General features: G+C 36.9%; 3 protein-coding genes across 9 annotated transcripts in view; all 3 read right to left on the bottom strand.

Moving 5' to 3' along the window:
- Positions 1-783: 783 nt before the first annotated feature.
- The window catches only part of LOC131001121 (outer envelope pore protein 16-3, chloroplastic/mitochondrial), an 89,531-nt gene continuing 76,169 nt past the window's right edge, over positions 784-14,145 (bottom strand). Inside the window, exons 2-4 of one of the 5 annotated variants that reach the window (XM_057927395.1) lie at positions 2,929-2,976; positions 1,793-2,153; positions 784-1,189 (exon numbers count right to left, since the gene is read on the bottom strand). In XM_057927395.1, the coding sequence (XP_057783378.1) occupies positions 1,041-1,189; positions 1,793-2,123 (480 nt within the window). In that variant the 5' untranslated portion in view covers positions 2,124-2,153; positions 2,929-2,976 and the 3' untranslated portion in view covers positions 784-1,040. Of the gene's footprint in view, positions 1,190-1,792; positions 2,154-2,457; positions 3,059-14,145 lie in introns of those variants that run through there. The other 4 variants (XM_057927370.1, XM_057927386.1, XM_057927405.1 and 1 more) reach the window with 4 other exon arrangements.
- On the bottom strand, positions 4,667-9,691 carry LOC131001047 (uncharacterized). 3 transcript variants are annotated; one of them, XM_057927222.1, is made up of 3 exons: positions 9,532-9,691; positions 6,857-9,080; positions 4,667-5,036 (listed from the first exon to the last, which is right to left on the bottom strand). In XM_057927222.1, the coding sequence occupies exon 2, from the start codon at positions 9,037-9,039 to the stop codon at positions 6,913-6,915; it is 2,127 nt and encodes a 708-aa protein (XP_057783205.1). In that variant the 5' UTR covers positions 9,040-9,080; positions 9,532-9,691; the 3' UTR covers positions 4,667-5,036; positions 6,857-6,912. The 3 variants fall into 3 exon arrangements, with proteins under 3 accessions (XP_057783205.1, XP_057783222.1, XP_057783215.1); XM_057927239.1 differs by having other exon boundaries at positions 4,667-5,008; XM_057927232.1 differs by having other exon boundaries at positions 6,857-9,061; positions 9,532-9,671.
- LOC131001024 (uncharacterized) lies at positions 10,620-14,119 on the bottom strand. Its single transcript, XM_057927193.1, has 4 exons — positions 13,491-14,119; positions 11,620-13,251; positions 10,941-11,555; positions 10,620-10,843 (listed from the first exon to the last, which is right to left on the bottom strand). Exons 2-3 carry the CDS (start codon positions 13,224-13,226, stop codon positions 10,958-10,960), a joined length of 2,205 nt encoding a protein of 734 aa, XP_057783176.1. The 5' UTR covers positions 13,227-13,251; positions 13,491-14,119; the 3' UTR covers positions 10,620-10,843; positions 10,941-10,957.

Here is a 14,145-nt window from a genome sequence, read left to right as displayed (position 1 = left end):
TATTTATAAAAAAACATGTTGGGAAACAAGGATCTATAATAGAAATTTGAAAAAAAAATAGACTAATAGAAAATATGTTGAGTTTTAAAACTTTTTCCAGACTAATAGACATTTGAAACAAAAATGTATCTACATATTTTAGTAGAAAATTTAAGTAGAGAATAGTACTCATTAGATACAAATTTGTAGTCAAAGTCATTTTTTTTTTTTTTGATAAAATTGATTAGTGGCTAAAGTTTAGAAACTGTACTTTTTGTATTATTTTAATTAATTAAGTATAAGTGTGCATTACCCGGGAAAATTAAAAGTATCATCACGGGAGAAAAACTAAAGATGATTGAATAGATGATCTGCCAACATATGTAAACGTGAGAATTAAATATGATGTATTTAGAAGTTAGTAGCATCAAATTTTGAAACTTTGCCTTACAACTGAAAGCAAGAAACAACTTTTTGAACGAACATACAATGATGATCAAAGGAATGCGCCTGCTTAGGACTTATGATGATCAAAGGAATGTGGTAAACAATACTCCTGTAAATCCCAAAATTTGCGAAGAAGAAAACATCAAAATCGGGGATTGAAAGATATTTTAGACATACGTAAGGAAATTTGTGAAAAATGTAAAATTTCATATATTATTTTGGATTTTATGTATTAAAATTGAGTACAAACGCATTGTATATGAACTTCACCTACATCCGGCAAAACATTGGCATTTTTGCATGAATCCATCACAAGCAATTATTCCCATACTAAAGAAAATAGGAATGCTGGTGCGATTTGCAGAAAAATTCCACCACCAATCAACTTTACATGCCATTACCAATTACCAATGTTATTAACCACAAATTGTATGTGTAAATAATGATTGTCCTCTTCAAAGAAAGTAATGAAAGACGTACATGAAATTTATTTAAACCGGTCATTCACCATATGTTAATGGTAAGAAAGGGGGAGCAACACAAAACAAAGCTCAGTACGCTAATGTTTCACAAGGAGCTTAACGAGAACTGCACCGTCAGTAACTAGTTGACAACTAGTTGACATTCGGGTTAGGCCTTTTCTCGCGGGTGTAGACATAATTAACCTTGCCGGTGTCCCTTTTCTCGATACCTAATACTTCGAGGATTGCAGAAGTGGCTGCAAAGGCACCTCCTGCAGACATGGCTGATGAAACACTCCTCCCTGCACGGATATTGAATTTCTTTTTGTCACAGTTCAGATCAAATTTCTTCCAAGCATTGGCCTCATTTAAGTTTGAACGAAACAGAACAAGAAACGAAACTGCTTAAAGTATCTTGGAAATATAAAGAAAGTGGAAAATATGCATTATCACAATATGTGTTCACCAAATGAACTGGATTTGGGGTCTAATGAACTGACTCCGTTGATTGTAAGTTGCACATCTACCAATTTGTTGCATGCACTAATTTCTAGTTGCCTGAAATATGCCTAACTTGATCATCTTGATGTCTTTCCATTAAAATGTTCTAGGCACCCATCAACATAAAACAAATCAAACTACTGCCTATCCATTACTTAAGGCCATTTTTCATATTCAGTTAAGAAGGTTTAGTCGCTAATATATATAGAAAAACAAAACATATCATGTACTTACATCCTCTCAAAAGTTGCTCCAATATTGCTTTTGTTTAAGGAGATGAAAGATGGATTGTTTATTAAATATATATGCGTAAAGAACAAATAATTTTCCATGAAGCATGCCAACTAATTGCCAATTCCAAGTGACAGGACCTCAACAAATATGAATTATGAAGAAGAGTTTACCTTTGAAGCCAAAGACTGTAGCACCAGCAACAAATCCTCCAACTGCTCCATTAATATAATCTCTTTTCATACGCTGCTTCTGTGTTAACTGCTCTACCCCCATGTAGATTCCACCTATAGCAGCAAATGTCGCTCCATGGTTACCCATCATCTTCAGTGTCCGGATCAAACCAGGAAGTGCGATACTCCTCTCAACACGAGGCACATCATGCCAAGTAGCAACAACCATACCCCAAAAGGTGCCAGCAACAAATCCGGTGGTTGCCCCTTTCATCGTTTTCATGATAGAAGATTCTTCATCTTCCATCTTCTTAAGCTCCTCAACATCCATTTTAGCTTTCTTTTGATTAACAGCAAAAGCCTGTACAAGAAAGAAGAAAATAACAGTCAGTCCTCATAATATACTATGTTATTTTCCAAGAATCAAGAGAACCAATATAACAAAAGATGATATAGCAAAAATAATCAGAAGAAGAAACAAAAGGGAAATCTCCTCAAAAAAAAAACAAAAGGCAAATCATGTGAACGACAGAGCAGTAAAACGTGATAACGACTACATCATTGCAGAACAACTTAGAAATGAGAACTCGAGGAAATTGACATTCACAAAAACAATAACTCAAAGAGTGGTAAACACTCAAAAATAGTTGCAGTCCAACTTATACTTTACTTCATCATGGCTTTTTGGGACGATTCAGCAAGAACAGCTCGGATTTAGGCAAATAAACGTATTGTTGATAGAGCGTGAAAATTTTCGGGGAAGCTGCAGTAAGCATAAAAATACGTAAAATGAAAAAATTCTCAAAATCAATAAATTAATTAAAAACTTCCGGCCCTATATCTAACAAAAAAAGCTAGCACCTCAGAGTTTCGAAAATCTGATCAAAGGTTTTCATAAGACACATGTATACAGACAGGAAATCATACTAACGACACCAAAATGGTTTATGCAAAACCACGAAATTCAATCATCAAATTCAAGCCTTGAATGATAAATTTTGCTAACCACAAAAGTTCAACCCTAGAATCAGAATTGATGCAGCTCGTCACTACAAATTGAAAAGGGGGAAAAAATAACGTGTATTCTTAAATCGGCATGCGCTTATTCAATGTATCTATCTAAAGAAGAAGCTCACCTGATGAAAATGCGAAGTTTAGATCTGTCGGAGAGAGAGAGAGAGAGAACGGGGGAGACTGGAGAGTGTAGATGAAAATGAAGTCGATGTGAAAATTGACAGCATGTGTGGGCCTTATTGGGCTTAATCGATGCATGATAATAATTTGTTATTTTGGGCTTATAATGGTCCATCTCTTGTTTATTTATTTCTGTAACTATTTTCTCACAAAAAAAAAACAAAATGGTAATTAAATTACGAATTTTAACTTTTTTTTTGAATTAATGGCTTATAAATATACTAAATATATTCAAATTTTGATTTTCAACTAATACTATTTATTTTTCGATCTAGAATTATATAAAAGCATAACTGATTAGTAAAAAAAACATTCCCACCATTTTTACTTAACCCATATTTAGAGAGTGCATTACTCTATTCTAGAATATTATTCACCAAATAATGCTTGTATAGAGCACCAATCATCCGTGGATGATAAAATTTGGCGAAATCAGAAGTTGAAGTCAAATTCGATAAAAATTCTTAGTCAATTGTTATATATATATATATATATATATATATATATATATATATATAATAAATAATGTTATATTTTCTGCAATTATGACAAAAGATACTATTATGTTTTTACTAATTTTTAACTGTTTCGAGCCACTCAACACGAAATCTACAACTTCACCATCCAAATAATATTTTTGAAGATAGTTTATGCGGGTATTTTATTTGTTTTTGTTTTGAGAATGTGTAAACTTTACAATTACTATATATTTCCTCCGTCCACGATATTGTTTCTATTTTGTGGACGGCACAAATTTTTTAAAAATGATGAATAGTAGTGGATATTGTTGTGAGTGGAGTTTGGATCTTACTATTGTTGTGAGTAGAGTTTGTTCGATCCTATTACTATAAATAGAAGTGAAAATGATATTATGGATGTACCAAAATGATAAACGTAGAAACGATATCGTGGACAGATGGAATATATTATATGAAGATGAGAAATATAAAAATACAAATAAAATTGTTGTAAAATGCAACAAGAATTATATTATTGTGCATTTATAGAATTTGGTTATCGTTTTTCACAATAATTTTGATTTTTATTATAACTCATCCATATATATATATATTAACTAAAAATCAGAATTTTGATATATTTCATATATTTTGTGCATATATTTACAGGCATTACATGTATTATTTAACAAGAAGGTGATGACTTCCAAACTATGTATTTTCAAGAAAAATAGTGGTTTTTACTAGAATAAATTTCAATATTAATCAACAACAAGACGGTGGTGACTTCCAAACTACGTATTTTCAAGAAAGGAAAATTTTCTGATATGTTTGGCATCAGTAAATGTATCTCCCACACATCTAAAACTATAAACTTAAGCACAAAATCAATTATTCCACAACTTAATTCCATCAATTCTTCCACAACTTAATTCCAAAAGTCACACTTCTTCAAAGTTCTTAACGGACACCATTATAATCTACCTACACTTTTATCTTTTTAATTAGAAAATAAAAGGAAAGGCCAAATATGAGGATAAATAAACACATGAAATCGCAAAACAATGAATACAACATTATTGTCCAAGAAAACCATTTTCCTCTTTCATATATACAAATCGATTTCTACATACAAACACGTTTACATTTCTTACCTGACTATAGTTAGTATGCTACATGATATTTGCCCAAAAAATAAGATTAACAAGTTACACCCAACAAAAAACAGGGGTAAAGAGTTACATGTAGAAAATTCAAAACAAAATATGGGGCAAATGGGAACATCCTAAGTCTTTTAATCTATTACATCACATTCATACAACAATACATTCTCAAATATCCACACTGTCTCAGACAAGACTTCAGCATTTCAACCAATCAATCCACAACATTGATTTGTTAAAGACACATTCAAATTTAAACGTAAATGAAATGTCTGACAGCTAAATAAAAGGATCCGCCTAGCAAATACTAAGAGGTGTCACCATGCCATCTCATCCTCTCCTAAGTAGAAGCTTCATGCCCCCATCTGCTGTTTGCTAGATTTCAGACTTCAGCCGAACAGCTTTCACCGGAAAATCATACCATCACAACTACCGTCAAAACAAATATATTAGACATGAGTTATATACTGTCAGTATCAGCCAGTCAAGAGAAATCTACTTCGGGTGTTGCAGTACTAATTGACTTTAAGGACGAATTTAATAGAAAAAAAAAAGGTATACAAAAAAGAGGTATATAAGAAACAAAATGGCATTTAGTACTCAATTGTGCTAGGTATGCCAGATCTCAAGAAAAAAACTACTAGAAACTACTATGCGAGAGAAGAAATTAAGAGGCAACAGAAAATCCATTGTTACATTGTTTAGCCAGAAAATTGTTCTCTTAACTGTATATTTTGCTCATCAAATTTCATGGTGAGAGATATTCTTGTATTTACATTTTCTTTTAATACACTACATCACCTTTTCATTATATGAGTACAGATTCATAACAAACTGAGATATACTTCTAAATTAGCCTCCACCTGACACAAAAAGACAGTTGCTTCAAGATTCCAGAAAAAAAAAATTATATATATATATATAGAGAGAGAGAGAGCCTAAAATATTTTTTAATTGATAATCCTCCAAACTTTGATTTTAATCATAGAGCCATCTCTACATCGTTGCCATCTCTCTACTTTTATGCAAGGTATAAAATCAAAGTTGAGAATGAATTTGCAGAGCAGGGAACAGTTGATAGGATTCCATTCATGTCATGAATCGGAGTCCTAAATCCAGTTCTCTTATTATCTATTTGTGAGGATAATATCTATGAGGAGAACCTATAGGCCATATCTATGGTAATAACAAACACTGGGAACAAGTTAAAATGACATTTTGGAGATCCATATAATTTATACATGTTGCCACAGCAGAAAGGTAATACTCACGGAAATAAGTACACATCTCAAAAACTCTTACCCCCACCCCACCCTTCAAACAAACAAAATAAAACATTTTTAATGGCACCTAGCGCTTGGGAGCTTTGGGCCCTTTGTGGCCAGGCTTGGTAGACCATAGAATAAAAGGGCTCTTTCCTTACAGAAAGAGGCATCTACGATTCAATTTCGAGAATAATGCCGCGTAGCTCTTGGGAGCAGAGGATTGTCTCTTTTGTTGATTTCTATTATTTTGATAGTGTTTATTTATTAAATTGTTCTTGTTTGCTGCTTCTTGTGTGATCCTCTTTACTTCAACATTGCAACAGATAGTTATTGCAAACTCAAATTTAATTGCTGCTTAAGCTTTTCAATCTAATCTGAGATTTCTCACTCAAGAAGGCTTATCCAGCGATTCAGCGAATAAAAAAGTTCAGGAAATGCACGGACATTCTCGAAATTCAACAAGCACCTAAACTAAGAATGGAATCTGCCAGTTCAGAATTAAAATACAGGAGTAAACCTCAGTAGTCAGCTATCAACTTTTAATTTTTTGGTTTTCAAGAAAAAAAAAAAAAGCTACAGACAGACATGCATAACAAAAACCAGTCTTTTAGGAGGCGTTTACTTTGAGGATTAGTCTTGATAGATAAAAATAGTAAGGCTAATCCCTTGTTTACTTGGATGGCTTGAAACTTTGGGATATCCCAAGACCCTTGATTATTTCTATCATTTAAGTTAATTTTGCTTGATTCATATCCCATTGAGGATAAAAATACTCATCATGCATCTTATCTATCATGCAAAGTAAACGCCTCCTCATTGGTGTGTAATGAATAATGATCCAACTATAATCAACATAACGAAGAAGGTCAAATGCTGATTACATTACTAAGAAGAAACAGCAATTAAAACAAATACCAAAATCAGAAAAGTCTAAAATTATCATATGCATAAATTCAATGAGAATTATAAAGTGGGAGAACTTACTGGCATATAGCAAGAAGAGAAGCAGTATCTTCAAGTTACTCTGCAAGACATTAGAGTTACTCGGAGGTCAGACGTCGCCTCTTCCCATAATCAGCATCCCTTGATCGTGATCTATGCTCTTCCTCATGAGATACCCTTGACTTTCCATGGGATCTTGATGATCTTCCCCTGTCCCAATCATCATCATATTCTGCCTCACGATTTCTGTGCCTGTGATGATCAGCATATCTGTCTCTATCATCTCTATGGCGTTCTCTTTCACGTTCACGGCCACCACGGTCATGGTCTAGGGAACGCTCACGATCCTTGTCACGCTCTTTTTGCCTGTCTCTCCCGACATCTTTGTCATCGCGATGTCTCCTTTCTGACCAATCATGATCTTGTCCAGCATCTTTCTCTCTAGGCGCATCTCTTTCATACCCAGTTCCCCTATCATCTCTGTACCTTCTTTCGGAAGAGCCAGACCAGTCCCTCTCTGACCCTCTGTCTTTATCCTTCATGGCATTTGGCCACGGCCCCCTCTCTTGACTCCCTTCCCCATACTGATGGTCCGATGTAGCTTCTTCCCCATAACTAGATTCCCCTGCTCTCCCTACGTGCTCATCTCCTGCCCATCCTCCCATATTAGGATCTGACCACATTCCCATATTAGGCCCCTCAACTCCAGGAGTGGGAACCATCCCCATGCCACCCAAGGGCATTCCCCTTCCAAAGAACGCCGGATTAACATGTGGAGCTACACCAGGCAAACCGACATTTCCAACAGGCCCAAAGGAAGATAAGATGCCCGGAAAGGGTGCTGCAGGAGCACCAGGAAATCCCCCATAACCACCCATTCTCCCCATATGACCTGCAAAAGCAGGATCAAAACCTTGGCCCATCATAGTTTGAGGATGCATCATCGGAGGGGCTCCACCAACCTGACCAAATCCATTACCTGCTAAGCCACGACCAGCCATTCCACCAGCTCTATTCCTCATTGGGCCAACTGGGCCTCTGTTATTAATCCCTCCTTGAGCATTTCCTCTACCCCAGTTTCCTCTCCCAAAGCCTCTACCGTTATTATCACCACCACCATGGTGATTCCCACCAGCAGGTATATTATTACCAACTCCACCAGGTTTACTAGGTAAATCCCCAGGGCCTCTCCTTGGTTGGTTAACAGCGGTCCCACCCATCTGCTGTTGATTTCTATTAACCTGAGCCTCACCCATTCGTTTAACAGTATATGGTGAGGCATAAGCAACAACACAGGGTCGCCCATTGAAAACATGGCCATTCATTCCTTCCTTGCAGGCAGTGGCAGCTCCAGGATCAAAGAATTCAACCTGACAGTATCCTTTGGACTTTCCACTAGCTCTCTCATCAAAGAACTTTACCTCCTTTACTGGCCCATACTTGCACAGTTCTGCTTCCAGTTCACCATCTGTTGTCCACCAATGCAGGTCACCGACAAAGAGAATTGTCCCTCCACCCCCACCACCACCCCCACTCCCACCTCCAACTGCTCCATCACCTCCAACAACAGGCCCTCCACCCAAACCATCAGCTCCATACACATTGCCACCAGACCCATTTATATTCCCCACATTCCTAGCATTATCATATGTCCCTATATTAGCTGCATGTGACTGCTGATGATGAACCATTTGTTGATTATTAGGAATATTGTTGTTTACTACCCGCTCTTCCAAATCAGCTATTTTATTCGTTGACTGCCCTAACTCAACTCTAAATCCACCCCCACCACCAGTAACTAGCCCTCCCACACCTCTACCAAGTCCCACGTCACTTGGATTAGTATTTCCTCTAAATCCCACATTCTGAAACCCCTCCACCCTACCAGGAATCCTAGATGAAGCTCCCTCATCCGGTAAACCCACACTACCACCCTCCACCATTGTTTGTGGTTGCGGCTGCGGAGGGGGTGGAGGCTGGGCCACGTTTGGCTTGTTGTCTTGCACTTCCTCGTTCCTGTGCGCTAGGTTATCCTCATTCCTACGCAGAGACTGCAGGAAGTTCTCACCAACATTGACATCGTTGTAAAGATCCTCATAGTCATCATCCTCCTCGCCAAGAAAACCATCGTCAGCCACAGCGGAGATCGCCTCGTTTCGGTGGAACTGCTCGCTCGGATCTCCAACGTAGCCAGCACCTCCACCTCCAACTTCATTTTCATCCATCGCGTGACTCACTACTCTAAACCTAGCGTTACAATCAGGGTCTTGAAAGAGAAATTAGAAAAAACAATCTATTAGAAGCGCTCAAACAAAATACGAGGGCATTATCCACTACATAAATTTCAATCTGCATGCCAAGCATGCATGATTTCTCAAAATCGATAAATTAAATGCAAACTTCCAGTCCTATATCCAACAAAAAAAGCTAGCACCCTAGAAATTTCCAAAAAATGATCAAAGGTTTCCATAAGTCAAATGTACAGAAACAGGCAATGATACTTGCGACAAAAACATTGTTTATGCAAAACCAAGAAATTTCATCAAGAAATTCAAGCCTTGAATGATATTTCCTAATCACAAAATTTCAAACCCTAGAATAAGAACTGATACAGCTCGTTACTAGAAATTGAGAAGGGGGAAAAGTTGAAAACATAATGTGTATACTTAAATCGATACGCGCTCATTCAGTGTATCTATCCGAGACAAGAAGCTCACCTGATGAAAATGCGAATTTAGGTCTGTCGGAGAGAGAGGGAGAGAGTGGAGCTGAAAAAATGAAGCCGATGCAAAAATTGACAGCACGTGTGGGCCTTATTGAGCTTAATTGAACATGAATTTGGACCGATGCATTTTATATCTTGGGCTCAATAGTGAACTATTTTCTGAACTGAAACAGAGGGGGAAAATGGTTTAATTGTTGATTAATACACGAACTAACTCATTTAGTAATATAGTCCCTCCGTTTCATAAAAGTGTGTCTTTATTTTTATTTTAATATACATCATAAGAGTAAGTATTTATTATTTTTGGATACTACCACATCACTAATTCCTAATTTCTTACTTTTATTTTATAATAAAATAAATTATTTTTTTAATTTCTAATACACTCATCTAACATTTTATTAAAATTCGTGTCACAAAAAATGATGCATATTCTTATGAAACGAAAAGATAATTTAATTAATTTTAGAAACACCGTAGTAATGTTACTATTTTTTTAATTTTATTACAAAATTAATATTTCCAATACATTATGGACACGGTGGAGTTGACCTGTGATATGTTTCGCTGGAGCCAACACTTCAAAAGTGCATCGGCAATCTGTGTTGTTTTTGATTCACTAAATATTACTCCTACTCCTTTTTTTTTATTTAACTGTGGCTAAAAGTATGGAGTCGTACATAATGAGATGGAGAAAGTCAATTTAAGATGTCAATTTTTCACTGGCTAATGTAAATTAAAGGTGTTATTTTTGTAATAAATTAAAATTACGACATTATTGATTTATTGCAACGTTTCAAATATTTTATCATTTAAAAAAAAACAATTCAAATTCCACGTTTGAGGCTGACGAGACACGTTAGAAATATGTGATCGGATGTCGAACTAGATTGCATAGGTGCGGGGGGCGGGGGCGGGAGCGATACGATTCCAGTGCGGAGATACGGATTTTTCAAAAATGGTAGGGTGCGATTCGTGGAGGATACGTCCGTGTTATATATATATATATATATATATATATATATAACATGGAACATTCAAAGAACTAAATCACAATATAGTTCAAAGTTCAAAGATACAATTAATCAAACAAAAGTTCTTATGTTATCCCATTAGTCAAAAACGAGTTTAACCTCCCAAAATGAAAGAGTAACATTAGAATCTCCTATGCATTGTTACATCAAGGGCTGACAAATATGAAAGAGTAAAATTAGAATCTCCTATACATGTTAAAAACATCATTCGTCACGCCCTACAACTCATCCTTCACGTCCTCATCCTCCTCGTCCACTGCTACATCAAGGCTGACAACAAACACAAAATAAAAGGAATTACCTAACAACAAAATGCAAAAACTAACTGAAAACAAAATACAATAAAATAATATAGACACTAACTCACATATTAACATTCCACTTCTAAGAATTACTTGGTCCTTCTCCTTCTCCATCATCACAAAATAATATAGACTCCAACTCAGGTTCATCAAGAGATAGATTAGCAATTCCAAGAATTCCAATATCATCCATGGCATCAAATGCATCCCCTGCCACATCCCACATCTGAGATTCACCTTTCATATATTGTGGAGCTCTTCTTGATAGCAAACGGAGATTGCTATGTACATAGACCAAATCATCAGCACGTTCTACAGTAATCCGATTTCTTTTTGTAGAGTGGATGAATGAATAAGTACTCAAATTCCTTTCACAGCATGATGAGGAAGAAACTTGACCAAGTAATCTCACAGCAAGAGGTCGAAGATGTGGGGCTCCTATACCATAAGCTACCCACCATTTCAGTGGATCCAACTTCAATCTATCTCGTATAGAATCTTCATCACCAAACTCTTCAAAGCATCCAAAAAAATTAGCAAACTCTAGTGTTACTGCTGTTCGTGTTTCTGCATCAGGAAAAAGACGTTTGATACAATTTTTTGTCATTTTAACAATATCTGCATCGTGATTTGGTGTTTGAAGATACGGATGCTCTTTTATCCAATCCTCTGTAATGCACCTGTAAAAAATTAGAATATTAGTTGTGTTCAAAATATAAAATATCAAATATATAATAGAATTACCTTGGATTCAAGGCATGAGCCAAGCAATGTAATTGAGTGTTGCTTTTACTCCACCTGTCCTCTAACACGTTGCATACAACATTCCAAAAGCTGGATTCCTCTAAGTCACTCTTCATCTCATGCTCAAAGATAACTCGTTTCACTTTAACTATCATGGTATCCCACATCCCATAAACCAAGTGCAGACAAGGTTTATCCGTATCACAAATTCTCAACATCGAATAAATCGGCTCAGTAAAACGAAGAATATAATCTACTGAATCCCACCAGCCATCATCTAACAATTTTTCTTTCTCAATTCTAGCTTTCTCAATGTTATCCTCACGACACATAGACCATTGTTCACTTATCACCATCGATTGCAATTGACATTTCACATCTCTAAACCTTCTCAACATAATAATCATCGAGGCAAATCGAGTTTCAGCAACCACAAGCAATTTAAGTTTAGAAAACTCAGTGAACATGGCAAGTCTCATGGAATGATTCATTATGAAGTTCCTAATCATAACAGCACTAACAGCAATCTCACTTATCCAACGACATTCCGCATATGTGATTTCATTTGACTCGGTATTTTTTGCAGCACAAATATTCTTTAAAGCAAGATTAAGTGTATGCACAACACAAGGAGTCCAAAATACACTAGGATATGCTTGTTCAACTAACATTCCAGCAGCTTTACAAACGGGGGCGTTATCTGTTATAACTTGGACAACATTAGGGACACTAACCTCTGTTATGACATCCTTGATCAAAGTAGCGATAAAAAATTTATCTTTATACTCACCTTGACAGTTTACCGCGCGAATAAACATTGGTCCACCTTCATTTATGGCCATAAAATTGATTAGAGGCCTTCTTTGAGGGTCTGTCCAACCATCACATACTATGGTTACTCCCTTCGACTTCCATGTGCTTTTAGTAGCTTCAAGCAAAGTTTGAAGATGTGACCTCTCTTTTTTCAATAACTTGGTTCTTAGTGCATTGTAACCTGGAGGGTTATAACCTGCAACATTACTATTGGCAGCCAAACTGTAAGACTTAATAAAGTGTGGATTTTTAGCGAGGTTAAAAGGAAGCCCAGCTGAGTAGAACATCCTTGCAATCTCACCATCTAATATCTCACGAGCTTGTGCATTGAAAGCTTTTCCTAGAGGACCATCAACAATCTTCCTCTTTTTCAAAGGATCATAACCTTCTAACTTAAATGATGAGGGCTCTACTTCAGTCATTGTTACAGAAAAAGACCCAACACTATCACAAACTGAGCGAGGCAAAGGTATATCTTTAATTTTAACTGCATCTCTTTTCCTAGAAGCTTGTTCTTCCATTTTTGACATCTCAAGTACATTGGCAACAGTAGCTTTATGGCATATGGCAATTCCCAAACCAGAATTTTTCAACAAATGATTCCTCAATCTTGAGTAAGACCCAGTATACACATTTTTACAATACATACATTTAAATTTTGTATTTCCACCCCCTTTACCAATTTTCGATTGCTTCTCTACATATTTCCACAAAGGCCAACAGCTAGAACTCTCCTTCTCATTATCATTTTCATTTGTATCACCATCAGCATGAACAGAGCTTGAAGAATCCATTTCACAAATGAAGAGCAGACAATACCTGAGAGAAATTAAATCATGTTTATGTATTTATTTATTGAGAAATTAAATCATGTTTATGTATTCATTTGTTCCACTCTTTGAGCAGATTTTTGCCAACAAAAGTGAACAGGAGAGTGATGGAAGCAGGGGAAGCTAGCAAGGAAGACTTACTGGGAATAATACTCGAATCCAATTCCAAAGAAATCAAACAACACAAAAATAAGTGCAACTGTACAAGCATGGAAGAGCAGACATTACCTGAGAGAAGTAACGAAGTTGTGGACGAATTGGCTGGCAGCACCTGCTTCTTGCCGATGCTACCCGGCTGACAAACCAAGAGAGCGAGGGTCCGAGGGAGTGGTGAGGTGAGGGGGGGTGCTGATCGCTCTGCCGGAGACGACCGGGCGCCGCTGCTATCGTCGCGGGGCGGCGCTTCTATCTGCCGAGCCGTCTGCCGATAGAGAGAGGGATGAGAGGCGTGGCAGTGGTGTTGGGCAGCGGCTGGTGGCGGTCGCCGGAGGAGACGATGGCGGTGGCGGTCGCCGGAGATGGGTGAGAGAGCGAGAGACTGAGAGTGCGAGAGTGAGAATTCTGAGAGAGCGTGAGAGAGTAGGGCAAAGAATTGAGAATTTGAAAAAAATGAAAAATTGCAAAATAGCCCCCAAAAATTGAAGTTTTTCAAATTAACCCCCAGTGCACCCTATTCACACCAGATTCGCGAATTTGACGCACGGGATTCGCGTATCCGAATTTTTTTTTAACTTTAATGGGGGGATTCGCCACGTGGCGAATCCCGTGCGAATCCCATGCGAATCGCACCCGCCCCCGCCCCCTGTGAGTATCCGATATTGTAATGTGCTATTTTTTGGAGAATCCGTGCATTATAGATGTCGAACAAAGATTTCAAATTAGT

Source organism: Salvia miltiorrhiza, chromosome 1 (assembly GCF_028751815.1).
Source record: "Salvia miltiorrhiza cultivar Shanhuang (shh) chromosome 1, IMPLAD_Smil_shh, whole genome shotgun sequence".
Classification (NCBI taxonomy): Eukaryota; Viridiplantae; Streptophyta; class Magnoliopsida; order Lamiales; family Lamiaceae; genus Salvia; species Salvia miltiorrhiza.
Note: the sequence above shows the minus strand (reverse complement) of the source record. Positions and strands in the feature narration are given on the sequence as shown.

Coding starts and splice junctions, on each gene's coding strand:
- LOC131001024 (XM_057927193.1), bottom strand. CDS start 13,226: ATGGATTCTTCAAGCTCTGTTCATGCTGATGGTGATACAAATGAAAAT. Junction 11,556..11,619: donor GCTCATGCCTTGAATCCAAG/GTAATTCTATTA, acceptor AATTTTTTACAG/GTGCATTACAGAGGATTGGA.
- LOC131001047 (XM_057927222.1), bottom strand. CDS start 9,039: ATGGATGAAAATGAAGTTGGAGGTGGAGGTGCTGGCTACGTTGGAGAT.